Here is an 18,919-nt window from a genome sequence, read left to right on the forward strand (position 1 = left end):
GTTCAGCTCTCTCCCCCTTCCTCGTGATCTTCATTCCTCCTTTTGTTCTTACCTCCTGGATATAAAATGTGATTAATGGTCCACAAGACTTGGATTGAAAAACTCTAATCCAGTACATTCTGTTTGATCACAACAGGGCCCAGGAAATTAAAACGATTTGTCCATAGCTGCCAGTGTCTGGGGGTAAATGGGGATTTTGTGGTCCTTTCTATAAAGCTAGTAGTAGAAGTAGGCACACCTGCCTTCTGGCTACAAGAATAAGACCATCAGCATTGGAGACAGAGTTCTGGTATGCTACTTAATTGTTCTGCGGCTTTGAATGAGTTCAACTTTTCTGGCCTCTGTACTTCTGTCTATAAGATAGGGCTAGCATTAGGTGTGGTGTGCATATCTGTAATTTCAGCACCAAGGAGGCTGAGGCAGAAAGAAGGTTTGCAAGTTTGAGACCAGCTACATAGGACAGTTTAGATCTCAAAAGAACAAGGTAGGCTTTGCTTATCCTAGGTCTGGCATAGAACAAATGGCATCTACCATTATTACCTGGAATATGTGAACGCTGTAAATCACGATGGTGACTTTTCTTCTATACACAGTTAACTCAAACCTGGTGTATTCCTCCTTCTTTATGAACAAGAGTTCAGTATGAAACTGTGGAGTTAGGAGTTGGGTCAGACATGCTCTTAGCAGTGCCTATGTGTCACAGTTTCAGTGTCTGATAGCTTTTGGTTCCCAGCTCTGATGGAACTTTTTTCTCTTCTCTGGGTGTTCCCTTTCTGTCCTATGCTAGTCGAATAAGCCCACTGCTGTTTATGGAATTAACCCTGTGTGTCAGCTCCTCAACCCAGTCCCTCTCTAATTTTTACCTCCACTCTTTGAAGTCAGGGTAATTATATTCTAATCACAGCAGGGGAAACTGAGGCTCCCACTGGCTGATTAACTAGCTTGATGGATGGATATATTTTTGTGATGGGTTGTAGAAGGCATCTGTGTGCTCAGGATGAGGCGTGGTACAGACTGACCCTGGCCTTTCTGTCCAACTGATGAGGATTTGTATGTCCATCTAATCCTGAGACTGACCAGCCAGAGAACTAGTGAACAGAGAACTGGGACCAACCAAAGTCAGCATGGGAATATAGAATTAATATTTGAGCCTTGGGATCCCAACTCTTGTCTGATGCCATTTCAATCATTTTGCACAGCTCTTTGATCTTGGAATCTCTACTTGTAGCATCAAGTTGCCCTGCAACTTATTGATGTTCCCTCCATAGTTGGAACTTCTAGCTTTGGTGGATAAAGTACTTGAATTTGAACCCTGTCCCTTCCACTTTCCAACTATGTGACTTTGCACAAGTTGCTTGAATTGTCTCTGCCTTCTCAACACTAGATGCTCCTGAAATTGACATGAGGGCTATGCGAAGTACTAGATACAAAATGGAAGACCAGCACCTGACACAGACCCCTCCCTGGTCAGGTGTTGGCACCCACCATTGTGTTCCTTTGCCAACCTTGAGCAAGAGAGAATGACATGCCTCTGGAGAGCTACAGTCTATAGGGGAAAAATGTTAAAATGTTAGGATTTATTGAGAAATCCTAGTTTAATTTGTTTATAGAGACTATTTAGAAGTGTGATTGGAGGATAGCTCTGTTTGTAAAGGTTTTGCTTCACAGGTATGCCAACCTGAGTTCAGTTCCCAGTATTAAAAGGCTGGGTATAGTAGTGCGTGCTTCTAATCCAAGGGCCATGGGAGGCAGAGATTGGAGGATCCCCAAGCTTTCCAACCATCTAGCCTAACCTAATAGGCAGGCTCCAAGCAGGTGACAGACCCTGTTTCAAAAAACAGAGGGTGTCCTCTGGTCTCCACGTGTTCATGCGCACGTGTATACGCAGCTGTACACACATAAGCCTAAGTATATAACACCAGTGTCGGAGTTTTGGGCCGGAAGTGTAGTTCTGGGTTACACCAGAGCCTGTAGTACCTGGCCTCATAGCCAGGACATGTGTTCCATGCATCAGAGAGCTAACCAGGGTCCTTCACGCCCTTAAAAGCAGAAAGTAAGTTATGACTGGAGAAAAACTTGTGAGGCAATAGGTCCACTGAAGGAACAGGGAGCTAGCTGTCACAGCTGAATCAGGCCTGAAGGAAGAAGACAGGGAGGGAGCCAATGCTGTTGCACAGATAACGCTGACACTGTGCAGCCAAGGACTTATTTTTAAGTGACAGTGGTCTATTTTAGGCCAGCTTTACCCCACTCATAGTGTCTGTCTCCATTTTTCACCATCGTTTTCCATTTTTCTCCCTGCAGATCTTCTCTCTGTTTGAACCTCTTGTTTAAGTAGCTATGTGCTATGACAGGCCTTGATATCTGTGTGCTGGTTGGTTTTGTGTCAACTTGACCCAAGCTAGAGTCATTAGGAAAAGCGAACTTCAGTTGAGAAAATGTCTCCTCCCACCAGATTGGCTTGTAGGCAATTATGTAGGGCATTTTCTTGATTAATGAGATGTGGGAGATCCCAGCCCACTGTGGGCAGTCCCATCCCTGAGTAGACTGTGTGAGAAAGCAGGCTGAGCAAGCCAGCAAACAGTGTTCTCCCATGGCCTCTGCTTCTGTTCCTGCCTCCAGGTTTCTGCCCTGGCTTCTCTTCATGATGGACTGTAAGCTATATGAAATAAGCCCTTTCCTCCATAAATTGCTTTTGGTCATGGTATTCATCACTCCAACAGACAGCAAACTAGGACAATCTGTATATACATTTCCCGACTACAAGAATGCTGCACTTCATTTTCTGATGAACTCTTATGAAATATTGCTATATTGAACTAAGCCAAACGATGGACTGCCTATGTCAAATGTGCTGCTTCTAGGCAAAGGTACTGCCATCAGTGGTTGACAGTGACATTGTTACCTGAAGACTTCCTGAAGTAAAAGTGGAGTAGAGATAATTCCCCATATATACTTTCACCTTGGTGGTTTTATTTACACAATTGTAAACATTTCTCTCTAAATCTCTTTACCATAACATTCAAGAAGCTACACCTTGGGGGGGGGGTGACTTACCCAAGGTCACCTAGCAAATTGAATAGTAGAGCCAGGACTTAGCTCTGTATGTTAGTTAGCTTTTCACGGCTATAACCAAGAGAGTCAAGAGAGCAACAGGCAGGGAGGCTTTATTTCAGCTCCTGGTTTCAGAGGGTTCAGTCCATTTTGGTGGGGAGGGTATGGTGGTTCCCCATAGTGGGAACAGGGGAACTGGGAGTTCCCACACCCCTCCAACTTTCTCCTCTCTCTCCTTTGATTCTGCCTGGGCCCCTAGCCCATCAGATGGCAGATGATGCTACCTTCTTTCTTCATAGGATGCCTCCCTTCAGCTAATCCTCTCTGGAAGTAACTTCATCCAACTCTTAGGTAATTCTTTTTTTTTTTTTTTTTTTTTTGGTTTGTTTGTTTTATTTTTTGAGACAGGGTTTCTCTGTATAGTCCTGGCTGTCCTGGAACTCATTTTGTAGACCAGGCTGGCCTCGAACTCAAAAATCTGCCTGCCTCTGCCTCCCGAGTGCTGGGATTAAAGGCGTGTGCCACCACGCCTGACTGGTAATTCTTAATCTAGTCAGATGGCAATGATGATTGGCTGGCATAGGCTCTTTGTCTTCCAGTTTGTGTCAGTCCCATTTACTATGCTGCTGTCTCCATTGTCCAATGTTCAAGTAGGCATTTGAGATTATGAAGCTAAAGAATGAATCCCTTCAAAAGAAGGAAGGATGGACACATGCCTAAGCCTATCCTTCCCCTTCTAATTCATTGAGAAAATGGAGTGGGATGTATTGTTGACCATTCTGACTGTGTGTCTAGGATATGGATATATATGTAGCATCTCATCAAGTCATTCATGTGTTTTTGTTTTGTTTTGTTTTTATCTTATTAAAACCTTGAAACTGGGGCCAGCAAGAAGGTTCAGTGGGTAAAGGCACCTGCTACCAAGCCAGGTGGTCTGATTTTATCCTCAGCACTAAGATGGTAGAAGGAAAGAACTGACTCGTATTAGTTCCTTTACATACACTAGTGTTATGTGCGCACACATGCATGCATGAGTTTGCACATGCACGTGCGCATACACACACACACACACACACACATACTCACACAAAAAAAGATAAAATAAAGGCTTATTCCAATTTTACAGACGATCAGACTCTAGTTTGACATTCTGGATTAAACTGTCCAAAGTCCTATAGACGTCAAGTTAAAGACTCAGTGTTTGAGCCCAGGCTTCTCATCTGTGGGCTTGTATGCTTCTTTTGCTTGTACTAGGAACTGAAGGGACGTGTGTTGAAAATTCTACAAAGAAAGTTTTGATATAGGCCTTGGCAAGTATCTCTGTATTAAAGCACTCACCTAGCTCTGGATTTTATCCTCAGCACTGCAAAGAGGGAGGGGGTGGGGTTCAGGTGGGAGCAAATGTTGCTATGGAGCCAAGGTAGAAGGAAAGCACTTTAGTCTTCACAATGTACCGTCACCAAGCAAACCTCTTTATAATCCTCCTGCAGACTCTGGAGCAGACTCCATGTTCTTACTTTGTGACTTTGTAATTTAACCTTCTCTGTTAAATATTCCTTCAGGATGTAAGGCTGGAGTTAAGGAAGGAAACCTCAGTTGCTCCTGTTGCTGGCTGGTATGGATGCCTGACGTCCTCGGGCCGGGTAGAAGGAGCAAGTTAGCTCCTTTCCACTCATGGAGAAGAGGCGAAGTTCAGGAACGATGCCAAATGGGTGGAGATGAGAGAGGGAGGAAAGGGATGTGGTGTTTGGACCTCATGATTCAGGAAACGTGATGGCACCTCCTTTCGGGCTGGCATGAGGCAGGCATTTAGGAAAGAATATGAGCTATTGTTGTGCGCTTTTTTTCCCTAATGGGTGGGTTGTTTTTATAAAGTTTTATGATCAGGAAACTGATGTAGAATGCTGATCCCTTTGGGTTTTTTTCTTTCTTTCTTTCTTTTTTTTGTCTGCCAGCATCATTTTTTTACATTTATTTTTGAATTTTGATGACAGGCATTTCCTTTGAAACTTTTAAGGGTAAAGCATAACAAGACACTCCAAACTGCTTCCTTAGAGCAGAAACCAAACGCGAAGCTGTAGTTTCTGATCTTTTTGATAACCCCACAAGACAAATCTCTCCCCAGCAAGGGGAGGTTAGTTCTTTCAGTCACTGAGGTGGCCGAACAAACGTGATCCCCTTTTAAAACATCCTAGAAAATGTGCCGAACATGTGGAAAACCTCTAGTGTCCATTAAAGCGAGGCCTGTTGTGGCAATGAAAATACAGATGGAATTGCCCTCTTCCTACTAACCACAAAAACCTGGCTCCTCTGCTGTTCTTTCTCCTGGAAGATGATTTCATCCTCAAGTGCATGGTCCTATCTGTTGTGCATTGTTGGAAGGCACTAAGCCAGCGTTTGGGCATCTGGCTGCCAACTTTGGAGATGTTAAAAGCCTGTTTGGTTGCTGCAGGGCATTAATTCATAGCCTACATTGTAAAAGTCGTGTCTTACTGCATTTTCCTGGCACCAGAGAAATCCCTGTACCTACTATTGCATTTGGGTTTTCTGAGCCTGCAGGCAGCTCGGGGTTATTAAAGTTCAGAAAGGAGGCCACATGATGTTGGCTCTACCATCTCAATTCTCTTACCTCTTTTCCTTCCTCTCTCCCACTCACTGACGGATGACTTTGGCAGTGTCTGTGCCAGAAGCTCTCAGGCACCTCTCATGAAAGTCTAAGAGGGAGATCATGGCCCTCCTCGGGTGGAACAGAGTGCTCATGGAGTTTGTGTGGCTGTGACCAAATACCTGACAGGACTGCTTCAAAAGAGGAAAGGGTTCTGTTCGTCTGCACCAAGAAGACAGGGGAATCGCACAGTTCACATCTGGGAAGCAGAGAAAGGAGGATGCTGACCTGAGATGCTACATTCCAAGGATGGGTCTTCTTTGGAAACGCAGTCACAAACACAATCAAAGCCTGCTCTTACCAGTAGTCTTCCAGATGATTCTAATCTAGTCAAGCTGCCAGTGAAGGTTCACCATCCCAAGCGGCTAACAGGGAAGTGTTGATCCCCTTCCGTTGGCTTCCTGGGATGAAAAAGTTGAGTCTAGGGATAGGTATATATATCAATATCTGATTTATCTATAGTCTCAGATTCTCAGAAGGCTGAGGCAGGAAGACTGTTTGAACTTAGAAACTCAAGAGCAGGCTGGGCAGCATAAATAAGACAATGTCTCAATAAAATAAAATAAAATAAAATAAAATAAAATAAAATAAAATAAAATAAAAGAGTCTGCACATTCTCCTCATCTTGGACACTTCAGATTAGAGCTATGTGCTATCTTAAACATCACAAAAAAATCCTTCTCCTCAGCCTTTCAGGTCCTATCTCAAGAGAGCAAAGATTCAATATAATCTAAGTTTCAAGGTTGCTTCCATGAATTTTGGACCATCGAGAAGCTAAGGGTCAGTATCTATTTTTAAAAAGTTCTGATGGCCCATCTGATGACTTCCTGGTCTGCAACCCTCTGCTCTGGTGAGTGGGGGCAGTACATGACCTTCCACACCTAACGGAGGAGCTATTGACAGTGGTGGCTGCTAGGAGAGGGGGAGTCTGTCTTCATTAGGGATGTGATCCCTGGTAGCTGGGCTATTCTTAGGTGGATGTCCCAGGCCCATGTGTACATGGGCAACCCTGACTGCACACTAACATATTTGAAAAAGAATGAGAGCACATGAAGTTGGGAGAAGAACATGGGGTAGGATCTAGAAGGAGTTAGAGAAGAGTGGGAGATCATCAAAATTATTACTTACATGTATTGCATTCTCAATAAATAAGAAATACTAGTAAAAAAGTCATGACGTGGGGGAGGGGCATGAGGGTAGAGGAAATCTAGAAGGAGTTAGGGTAGGGGAAGGGATGAATATGATCAAATTATATGTATATAATATACATAATTATATATATTATACACAATTATATATATTATATATATGTATGTATGAAGTTCTCGAAGAATATATATATATATTTTTAATTTAAGATAGTGTCTCACTTCATACCTCTGGCTAGCCTAGGACTCACTATCTAGACCAGGCTAGCCTTAAACTCATTGAGCTCCACCAGCCGCTGACTCCTGAGTGCTGGTTTTAAAAGCACATGTCACCGTGCCTAGCCATAAAAAAATACTATTTTAAGAAGAAATTAGAGGCTAGTGAGATGGCTCCACAGTTAAGAATTTGGACTGTTCTTTCAGCACCTGCTTCAGGGGGTTCACAGTGCCTCTGGCTGCCTCATTTACCCACAGCACATAGATATACATAACTAAAAATAATATTTTTTTAAAAGAAACTATTTTGGGGAAGGGAACCTCTAGATTTACCTCTTTCATGATATCTCTGATCAGCCCTATTTTAATTTCATTGTTAGATATGTGCCAGTATGGTAGAAAGAACTAGAACTGACATGAGTAGCCATGTGGGAAAATCCATGACCCCTTCTCCAGCCCCACCCTGGGCCTGACTGGGGTCAAGCCATGGAGATAGAGGGTCTGTTGACAGGGGAATATTGGGGTAAGCAAGGTACTCAGTGGGACGGAGAGACAAAGTGAGGGTCATCCTAGCCTGTGGGGGTCACAGAGAGCCTTGGGTGAGAGTTACCGGGCAAACCCACCAAAGTGGAAGAAGCAGATGGTAATGTCATCACCGGTGAGCACAAAGTCATGGCTGCTGCTTTCCTGCTCAGCCTTTTGCTGCCAAGACTTTTAGTTTGGTCAGGACTGTGGACACGTGAGAACCGTGTTTGCTGAGGTTGGGCCTGGATGTCAGCTGGGGAAAAAAAAAAAATCAAATAAATCAGGAACTCTCTGGCTGGGGATGTGGCTCAGCTGTCAGATTGCTTGCCTAACATGCAGGAAGCTGTGGGTTCTTTCTGCAGCACAGCATAAACTGGATGTTGTGGGGTATGCTTATTATCCCAGAATTTAGGAGGCACAAGCAGGAGGAGCAAGAGTTCAAGGTCGTCTTTGAATACATAAGGAATTTTAAGGTGGTCCAGGCTTTATGATACAATATAATATAATTAATATAATGTAATACAATAAGATACAATAAAAGAATAAAACCCAGACGCTTCCTTGGCGTGGCTCCCACTTAGCCAAAGTGCTCAGTTAACCTACCCCCCCTGTACCCTCTCCAAAGCTCTTACCATGCCCAAAGCACCTAGGACACTTCAACCTATGTCCTCTGCAGCTCTGATGCTCCGAAGCACACCATCCAACATCTGCTCCCAGCAGATGAGCACACACTTGCCAGGAGACCCTGAACCTGCCCCTTCTGGTTAGACTAGTTCTATAATTAAGGTCTTCTACCGAACACCCGACACACACCCGAGCCCCGGGTCTTTTTGCAGGTAAACATTTCAAGCCAACAGCCTTCCTTTCATTCTCTACAGCTAATTTTTTAAAAACCTTAAATGTAGTTGTGCCTCTGGGCTACAAAGATAAGTGTGTTTTTATTTGGAGCCCTGGATACCAGATTGTAAATCCAATGCCGTGTGCTGGAACATGTCTCCTAGTGGGTGGCTTTGCTGGGAGCTGAGCTGAAGTGTGAATTTGAACATTTTCCGTTGCTTCCCTTATGCACCCATATGTAGATAGCGTGTTGCCTGGCATACTCTACATCCCCAGTGAATGATGATTTGCATGAACCAATTAATAGATTTTTTCCCCATCCTGGATTTTGATGCTATAATATTGGGCCACGCATCCTCAGATACTTGTGACCAAAGGTCTGTGGTTGTACCATTGCTGATGGTAAGGGAGAGGGGCTGGTGGGAAGGTTGTACCATTGCTGATGGTAAGGGAGAGGGGCTGGTGGGAAGCCTCTGTTCTAATTCATAATAGTATCAGTCAAATATAGCCTTTGACCGTGTTGACCAAAAGTACAAATATCTGGGCCCCTCTGCCAAAAATCCCAGTTCACTGAACCCAAAAATGGGGCCCAGGTCATGAGATGAGTAAGCTTCTTATTTAATTCTACTTCAAGCAACGTAAGAAAACGTTTTCCTGACTGCTCAGATGTCAAATGCCCAATGCAGGCCCAATGATGTGAGTACTTTTATTAATCATTATTCACATATCATTATATTCACTTTCTTTTCAATGTGTATGTCTGTCTGGTGTGTGTGTACTCATGTGTAGCCACATACATGTGCATGGGGAGGCCAGAGGTTGGTGTCAGCTGTCTAACCTTGATCATTCTTCACTTTATTTCCCGAAGCAGGTTCTCTCATTTTGCTTGCCAGCTTGTCCTGGGATCCTTTGCCTGTGCCTAAGCACTGGGATTACAGATGGCTGCCATGCTCACTTAGGCTTTTATGTGGATGCTAAGGATCCAGTCCTCGTGCTTATATGGCAGGCATTTTAACTACTCAGCCACCTCCCCAGCCCCAGCCCTGGCCCTGGCCCCAACCCCGGCCCCAGCAGCCCTCATGCTTCTCTGGAACCGCAGTGTGTCTTACAAGGAATCACATTATGTACTTCTGTAAGATATTTTTCTTCCTTAAGAGCACATAAAATAGTAGCAGAGTCATAGTCTGCGGCATCTGAAGGGTGATGGGTGTGACAGGTTGATTATTGCATTTGTAGTAGAAGAAAAATCAACTCCACCATTGAAGGCTGGATTTTAATGTTTTGGGCTCTCATTTCACTCTCTCTATATGGCTAGTGTACAAGGCTCACATATGTGTGTGTTTTACCTGTAGGCTGAAGAGAAAAAAGAGTTTTGGAATGAAACAAGCATTTTGAATTTTTGCCCCCGTGTATGAAATACTCCCAAGCAGATGCAAACTGTTTGTAAGATGTAAACACTTGCTGGTGGTACATAGAAAATGTGCTGAGGACTGGCACATTTGAGTAAAATAAACCTGTTGATAGCCATCCATTCAGATGGGTAAAGATCATCAATATTAATGCAAAACTATGAGTGAAACTGGTTTTTGATCACACCACTGCAGCCAGTAGTAATCCGTGGAACTACCCTTGAGAACTTTAATCACCGAGCTTATGGTTCTCCCTCAAACCCCCGCCGAATAACGGTAACAAAAGATCTGGGAAAGACCTGGATTTGGGAAATTACATCCCCACTTCTCTGCCTCTGCTTAGTTGTATGTTCTTGAAACTAATTTTCACTGGACTTTTGAAGTGGATTTGTATATATGAAATAGTAATTTTTTTGCAGACAATAACTGCACAAAACAGTGGATTTCACCATGACATCTGCATACATGTATACACTGTACATATTCACACATTTTACTGACAGTCTGTCTCTTTATCCTCCCACTGGTCCCTCTTCCCAAATAGACTCTCATCTACTTTCATTCCTTAAAAAAATGTAGATACTGATTCTGAACCAAAACATGGTGATACTTGCCATATTTGTGTGTGTGTTCATATGAATCATTTAAAGAAAATTATCTGTCTCTCCTTTCTCTTGTATTCCCTTTTCTTGACATTTTTGTGTCATGTGGAATCTGTCATTTGGCTGTGGGTCAGGCGTGGACATCAAGACAAGTTTGAGGCGAGGCAGTAGTCTGGGCTTCTTTGTACTCAGCTTTTTGTCTGCCCTGCCTAAGATACTAACCAGTGGTCAAGATCAAAAAGACCCTCGAGGTCAAGACCAACAGCTCCTCTTGGCTGAGAGCCACATGTCACTCTGCTCTCTTAATGCAATGCATTTTACGGGTGGCTCTGTTGGCACTTTGGATGCATCTGTTCTTTGTTGGGGGAGGCTGCCACAGGTACTATCGTTACTAGCATCCCAATCCCTACCCACTAGATGCCAATGAACTCTGACATCTTGTACATTTTTAAATTTTTAAATGCATTTAGCTGAGTATAGTGGCATATGCTTATAATTCCAGCACTTTGGAGGCTGAGGTAGAAGGATTACTGTTAGGGGTTATAGCCTGGGCTATATACTGAGTTCTAGGTCAGCCTGGGCTCCTGAGTGAGACTCTGTATTGAAACAAAAACAAAAGCATGTAGACATGCCAGATGTAGTCAGGAGACATGGAATCACCTCTAACTGTAAGCCATTCCTCTAATAAGGCAGAGGACAAGAAATGTACCTGTTGTGGCATAGCAACACAATCAAATTTTATAGGTACTTTAAAAATTATGGCTCTTTTTCATTTTGTCAGATAGCTGATAACCTGATTAGTGCAGTCAGGTAAAGGGATTGGGGTTTTGTTTATTGCTATTGTTGTTTTAAATCAATTAACTGGTTTTTCAGACTTGTTCCTGAAAAACAAAACATTTTAGACAATGCAAGAATTAAGCCATTCAGCTGTCCAGTATCCAAAGCTGGATTTTTACCATCTGTCCTGGAGCCAGGAGGCTCATCTCCAGGCAGGAGGAAGTAACAACGCATGTGACTTTAGATGCGCCTGTGTATGCCATGGCTGTTGGTGTGGCTGTAGATCACAGCACTGATTCCCCAGAGTTTCCTGCTTTTTCCTCCTCCTTTCTCCCATCAAAACTGAAGGTAAAGAAAGGAGAGGGAGCTTGATCATTAACTGGGGCCATCGGCCAAAGGAAAGGGGAGGGGAGAGATGTCAGAACATGTGAGTGCCCAACATGTGCCTGCATGACCCTGTCTGGTTAGCCAGTAGAAGACATCTCTCCAAGAAGCCAGGGAAGATACAGCGGTTGGCACGGTGGGAGGCTGAGCCTCAGCAGATCAGCTTCTGCGATGCATAACTAGCTACAGAGGTTTCATCTGAAAGGCCATGTCTGAAACTGGACCACATTTAGAGTTAATACCTGCCCAGCAGGAAAGCTTAAGAATGGGGATGGGACTAGAAGAGACGTATACCAGGGCTGTGGGAATCGATTGCAGGTAACACCCCAGCAAGGGCTGAAAGTGTATTTTCCAACTGGAAATGTATTTTCTAACTGCGGAAGAACTCAGTGCATAGTTGATGGATGAACGAATCACTCTTATCAATCAGTGAGTGAAGCTTTAAGGAAAAAAGCAATCGAACGCTGATACTCAGGGTCGTGCTGATAGGATGGGTCGTGGTCCTGTTGGTGGAGATGGTCACGGCCGCTTTAGCCTCTGAGGTTTTAGCCCCTGGGTGAGTATATTCTGAGTAGTTGGTAGAAGGGCTCCTAGCCACATCTGCTAGGCTAAAAAGAGCTAACCACCAGTAGTGTGCCTGGCTGCAGAGCCCAACCCCTCAGCAGCACAAATGACCTGCACAGCACAAGCGAGACCACAGCTTTGTGTTTGGCATGGCTCCTGGAAATGCAGAACAGGCTTCTTTATTCCAGTCTCCAGGCTCCTGGCTCGAGAGGAACCCTGCCTGGCTGTGAAGCATTTTATAGGATTATAACTGGTTGTGCTGCTGAAGGAGAGCTCTGAAAGGTGTTTTGTATTGTTACTTTTAGGGAAGCTGCTATTAGGCAGTGTTGTTCCTAAGCTGTAAACGCACACACACACACACACATATACACACACACACAGTCAGGGGAGAGGGCATGGCTGCTGCTCTGCTCAGCGGAATTACTAAGCTGGTCCAACCTCCCTCAAAATCAGACACTAGCCTGGCTCTGTGCTTGAGAGCCCTCCCTCTCATAGGGCAGCCTGTTGCTAACAGTCTTTGGTTACTTACACTCCGACTTAGAGTCCCAGGCAGATTTCCCAAATCCCAAATCAGCAAATAACAAAGCAGAGGGGAAGGCCTGAACCTGGAAACAAGGCAGAAACTGCACAGGGTTAAAAAATACTTTTAAAAATCATTGGAGCCGGGCGTGGTGGCGCACGCCTTTAATCCCAGCACTTGGGAGGCAGAGGCAGGCGGATTTCTGAGTTCGAGGCCAGCCTGGTCTACAAAGTGAGTGCCAGGACAGCCAGGGCTACACAGAGAAACCCTGTCTCGAAAAACCAAAAAAAAAAAAAAACAAAACAAAAACAAAAAATCATTGGAATATTCCATAGACCACATACAAAACTTGTACATCATATTTCAAATTCCTGGCCTAGTGTATGGGCTTTATTGTAACACACACACACCCACACCCACCCACCCACCCACCCACCCACACACACACACACACACACACTTCATATGTATGTGTGTATCTTTAAGAATTTAAAAACAAGAACCCTGTTTTGGGTGGTCAGACATCCAGTCTATGAGAACTTGGGAAAGTCAGACCCAAGGATACTGAGGTCATTTTGTGGCACTATTTAAGTAGTTGTGGCTATTTGCAAGTCTCTCTTTCTCCCTCCCTCCTCCTCTATTTCCCCAGAGGAACAGTAAAAAGTTTGCTGCATGTATGTTATTCACTGATTCTATGGTTCCTAGTATTTTTTAAGAAAGGCAAAATAAGTCTTAAGAGAAAATGAGCTGTATATGGTAGGCTTCTTGTTAATATATGATTTTTGTTTGCTGTACAGTAATTAAACGTGAGCTTCCATTCCCCTTCCTCATTTAGCATTCACTGTGTGTGTGTTCCCATGTATGTGTGTGTCAGTGGAGGTCAGAAGAGGCTATGAGATCCTTAGGAGCTGGACTTATAGGTGGTTTCAAGCTACCTGAAGTGGTTGCTGGGAATTGAACTTGGATCCTCTTAAAGAGAAGCAAGTGCTTTTAACTGGTGAGCCATCTCTGCAGTCCTCTTTTCTCTCCATTTCTAAGAGCTTATTTATTATTACCGTGTGTTTATGATGTGTCACACTGCCTGGTCAGTCCTAAGAACACTGAAGCACCCCAATACCAGAGCTGTGGGGATCGATTGCAGGTAACACCCCATCGAGGGCTGTAAGTGTATTTTCCAACTGGAGAACAAGGTCCAGTGAACTTCACTGGGGATCAAAGCTCATTCCCAAATGCACTGTTGATGCCCAGGGTCTTGTGGTGGAGACTGTGGGTGAGCTTGGAAGAGCAGGGCAGGGTAAAGGAAGAAAGGCTGTGGAGGCCTTGGCTCTGGGACATGTCACTACCTCTGGGCCTGGCTTCATTGGGCAGCCTTGGAAATGGGGTCTTCTCTGCTTAACACTATCTTTGGCCAAGCTTGCATATGAAATCAGTTCTCACATGCCCCTTCCCATTCCATGCCTCTTGCTGCAGCTTTCTTCCTGTTGCTTTAGGTTGTATACTTGGGAAGAAAATCACAGGCGCTTTCTCCAGTCTCAGTAGGAACCCACTCATTTCAGAGCCCTATTTACACATACGCTCCTTCTTGCCTCCAGAGGCAGTCTGTCTGTCTGTCTGCTATCTAGTCAGGCAAGATAATGAGTGGGTTTAGTGCCAGAGTGTGGATTTGGTACCTGAGGTGGAAGATCCGCAGGTTAAGCAGTTTCCTGCCAGGAAAAGTAGGAACTGCTGGGTCCTGACCTCATCTGGAAGCAGGGTCTATATTTCTTCATCACACTGCCTCCCTCACACTCCAGAAGCAAAACCAAGACTCAGTACTCTCTGTAACAACACCCTCCTTATGCAGACCTTTCACAGGAGGAGAGAAAGATACTATAGCAAAGTTTACACGAAATGTTATTTGGAGGAAATGGTAACTTAAAAAAAAAAAAAAAAAGAATCTTTTTTCCCAGGGTGATGTGAAAATATTTTTCTTTTAAGATGTTGAAAATTATTACTGTAACTGTAAAGCCTCTTTGTCCACTATTACTAACCTTTTCTACCCCAGATGTTTCTCCTCTGCCACCAGGGAGAGTGTAAGCTTGTCTCAGATTCTTCTAGACATTCAATGTTGTTGACCTCCAAGTATATCTTTATAGAGAATATCAAAAAAAAAAAAAAAAAAAAAAAAAAAAGAAGAAGAAGAAGAAGAAGAAGAAAGAAAGAAAGAAAGAACAAAAGGAAAGAAAAGAAAGAAAAACTTTTGTAGCTGTGCTTTGAACACAAACTGGTCTACTGCTGTGTTCCGAATTGTTACATTTTGGATACTAGGAATTGAACTCACAGCCTCACACTTGATAACTATTCTTCCAAAGCCCTGCTGAGGCCAACATAAAGGAACTCTTTCAGTTCCACACCCATAGACCCTTCTCCTCTCTGATCGCTATGGGGTGGTGTTCTATAATTAGAAAAGCTTACTTAAATACTCTTACTAAAGACTGTTACCATTGTTTTTAGGGTTTTGTTTGTTTGTTTTGCTTTGTTTCGTTTTTTTTTTTTTTTTTTTTTTTTTTTTTTTCCAGGTTGGTCTGGGCTGCAGCAACGACCTTGTAATTACTTTTTGGGCATTTACAACGTCAGTGTTTCCCCAGGAAAGATCCCCAAAAGCGTGGTCTTCGCTCTTGGCTGGAAACAGACTGAATCAGTCCAGCGTGGGTGTAGGCCATAGGTGTAGGGGCCTGTGTGGTGGGGGAGAAGAGGGGGTGGTTAGAGGGGAGGGGACTCTGTCCCCTCCATACTCCGTGATGGAAAGTATTTGTCTCTCAGCTTTGGAGCTTGATTTCACGGTGCTTTTTGAACTGCACTTAAAATGGGTGCATTTTACTGTTTGGACTGCTTTTTACCTACTAAAGCTTATTTTTAGTAAAATGTATCCAGGACAGCCAGGGATATGTAGAGAAACCCTGCACATGCCCTCCTCCCCTAACCCCCCCCCCCCCCCCCCCCCCCGGAAAGTGAGAGCCTGGCTTGGGACTTCCTCTCTGCTCTATTAGCGTTTGCCTAGGGTCCTGGCTTTCTTGCTACAAGCTGTTTTTCTACGAGTGGAGCGGTCTGGGATCTGGCGGCTCCACGCAAGCGTTCCCTGAGGTCCCCAAAGTCGGCAGAACCGCCCCAGCCTCAGGAGGTGCCTGTAAGTTCGCACCTGGCGCTCCTAGGAGGGCGGGGTGGGCCTCTCTAGTCCCGCCTACCCGCCCTCCCTCAGTGGGCATGGCTTAAAGCGGCCCCGCCCTTCCCGGTGGAGCCTAGGCGTCAGGTCCACCCAGCTAGAAGCCGCTGTAGGTGTTCGCTTCGCTGTCGCCTGCATCGTGGAGCTCGGGCCCTCTTTTACCAGGGATTTTTGTTGTCGCCTGAAATCAGCGGTGACATCTCAAAGGGCAGGCCCGGCAGCCGCCATGGTGGCCAAGGATTACCCCTTCTACCTCACTGTCAAGAGGGCAAACTGCAGCTTGGAGGCGCCCCTGGGCAGCGGGGTGGCCAAGGACGAGGTAGGACGCGCCCTCCACACACCTGCACCTCCTGGCTTCTCTGCCACCTCACCCTGTGTACCGCTCGCTTTCTCTCCATCTCCCCCACGTGCTGCGCTTCTCCAGATCGCCCCTTCAAGTGTTCCCTCTCACTGCCGCCTCTGTGGGTCCTCTATCGCTCGGGAACCGCAGATCTTTGACGCTGCTTCTCTCCTTCCCGAGTGACTGGCAGACTGAACCCCAGTCTCTGTCTAGAGCCTGCAAAGGCACCTACCTACCCGCTGCCCTGTTAGAAAGGCCCGGGTGTCGAGAGAGAGCCTCGTAAAGCAATGTCTCCCCGTCCCCGGCGGGGGTTAAGAGAGCTAAGTTCTTGGGGACCAGTTCAGACATTTCACCAGACACACTTGGTTTTGTAGCTGTTTGAGAGCAAGGGCTGGACGGGGCACTTTTACTTGTCACAAGTAACCAATAAAGGAGGTTGGGGGAAGGGTGTCGTTCATTTTGGGTCTGAGCTAAAGGAGTAATTGAGGCTCTCCTTCATGACTGCTGAAAACGAGCTAAACGTTGGTGAATGGGAAGCTGACTTTTAAGGCTAGAAACAGTTCCCATTCTGGGAACTTGGGCACGGGGAGAGGGGCAGTGCCCTTGGGTAATGGAGGGAGTCCTCTCAGTTTTGCTTTCTTAGGCTTTCCTCTCCCACCCCCATGTGTCCTGTCTCTGGCAAATTGCTGACTGCTCTTAGAAGTTGGTTAGGTTCAGTTGAGGGAGAAGACGATTCTCATTCTTTTTCAAGGTTTTAGAGAAGACAGTTAGTTGTCTTATCAGACTCCAGTTTTGCTGTGGTGGAGTCCATAGGACCAGCTCATCATGTCGTCTGTGTGTGTGAGAGTGTGTGTGTGTGTGTTCGTTTTCCACTTTACTCTGCCTCACTCTGAGAGACTCAGGGTGGGCAGTGACGCTGGAGGCAGGTGTGTGTCCCGCCTTGTCACAGCACCATTGATTCCACCTACACAACACATGTAGGTCTGCTCAGTGTGTGCCCTTGACGCTCTGAATTCTGTATAGGTGTGTTGGGGGCGGGGGGGGGGGGGTTGGTAGCATCAGAGATCCATTTCCTCCAACAAGATTGCCTCCCTTCAACAGGACTCCACCAGACTCTGGTTATATCCTCCTTTTTGTTTGCTGAGCACAAGATAAGCCTCTGGCCTTTCCGTAGCTAGTTGAATATTTGTAGAATTTGTAGTCTCAGCAGCTGTGGAAGTGTAGTGGGCTCTCATCTGTTTGGTACTGTCATGGAGTTCAGGTTGATAGAGCCTAGAATGGATATGAGTTTTCAGTAGCAATGGGACTGGTGGCTTCTCCAACTCCTGGGAGGAGATAAAGCATACCTGGTTTGGTTAATACATTAAAGTGGGCCAGAGAAGATAAGAGTGAAAATCGCTGGGAATTCTGACCAGGATTTTTTTTTCATCTTTTTGTCTTGAGTTTTGGGGTCATGTGGTAAAGGCTTAAGTGAACCTGCCTGCTTATTCCTTCTTCCCTTGTTAGTCATAGTCTGTAGATATGTGCTGTAGCATTTCAGGAACAGTTATGCTAATTCTCCTCACTACTAATAGGATCCACAAAATAAAGTATATCTTATTTTCCCTTTGTGGGGATGTACTTATGGATGGGAGGTGAATGCTTTTGGGGAATATTGATTGGTAAGTATTTTTTCAGGGATCACCATTGAGTTTTATTAATATAATTGTCTTTACCATAATCAAAGTACACTTTACACAACTTGATGGCTCCGCCTTTGTTGGTCAGATATAAATCACTTCCCAATAATGAAGATAGGCTAGATTGGAAAAAGAAACTTAAGTGGGTTTCAGGGCAAGTTTCTGTCAGCACAAAAGGCGACTGAACAGAAATATATTTTCTGCCGGTAGGTGTCGCCAGTATTTATAAATGTCTAAAAGCAACAACCAAAAACCACATTCCCTTACTGTCTTCAAAAAAGCAGGATTATATAATTGTTTATAAAATAGATATTAAGTCCTGAGAACATTTCTTTTTCAAGAAACTTTTCTTTTTTGTAAAAGGAAACCTGTGTATCTGAAGGCCTTCCTGGGATGACAGGACCCGTTGACCTTCAGGGCGCTTGTGTCGGAGTACCTGTGCCTGGCACAATTGTGTGATGGCAGTTCCTCCTGAGCATGTTCTAGGGAAGACCGTGTGTGCAGCGTGGCCATGGCCGCAGTCAGGTTCTTCTAGCACTCAGTCACCAGCAACTTGATGTTCACTTAACAGAAAGCTCAGGGGGAACAGGTCACCATGCCATCTACCTGAGGAAAAATGATGAATACATTCTCTTAAAAGCAAATAATAAAATTTCTCTCCAGGATTTAATTCAAATGCTTCTTTTTAAAATTTTATTGATAGTTTCCAGTGGAAGCAAAAATGATACATGTTTACATTTTTTTCTTTAAAATAATCCATTTTAAACTTTAAAAAAATATTCCCCATAGGTTATGATAGTGCATGCCTGATATTTTGTATCAACTAATAAAATAGCGCTTCTTCTTCTGGCATTTCTTACATGGGTTGGATTGCAAATACTGCTCCTTAACCTGGCGTTTCTTATGGGTGTATGCGTTGGATTGCAAATGTTTAGGTGTAATGCCCCTGACTAACTAGCCATAAAATTCTCCAGCTCTCATCATCACTGTGAACTGT

At 44.6% G+C, this 18,919-nt stretch overlaps 1 protein-coding gene across 9 annotated transcripts in view; it reads left to right on the forward strand.

The window, feature by feature from the left end:
• Positions 1–18,919, forward strand: part of Arhgef3 (Rho guanine nucleotide exchange factor 3) — a 289,379-nt gene that overhangs the window by 205,015 nt on the left and 65,445 nt on the right. The window contains exon 1 of one of the 9 annotated variants that reach the window (XM_021181456.3): positions 9,030–9,141. The exons of 7 other annotated variants lie outside the window; for them this stretch is intronic. In XM_021181456.3, coding sequence (XP_021037115.1) covers positions 9,112–9,141 — 30 coding nt within the window. In that variant the 5' untranslated portion in view covers positions 9,030–9,111. Of the gene's footprint in view, positions 1–9,029; positions 9,142–15,978; positions 16,223–18,919 lie in introns of those variants that run through there. One more of the 9 variants, XM_021181455.3, reaches the window with a different exon arrangement.

This window comes from Mus caroli, unplaced genomic scaffold (genome assembly GCF_978045245.1).
Source record: "Mus caroli unplaced genomic scaffold, Mus_caroli_1 scaffold_12, whole genome shotgun sequence".
In the NCBI taxonomy this organism is placed as follows: Eukaryota; Metazoa; Chordata; class Mammalia; order Rodentia; family Muridae; genus Mus; species Mus caroli.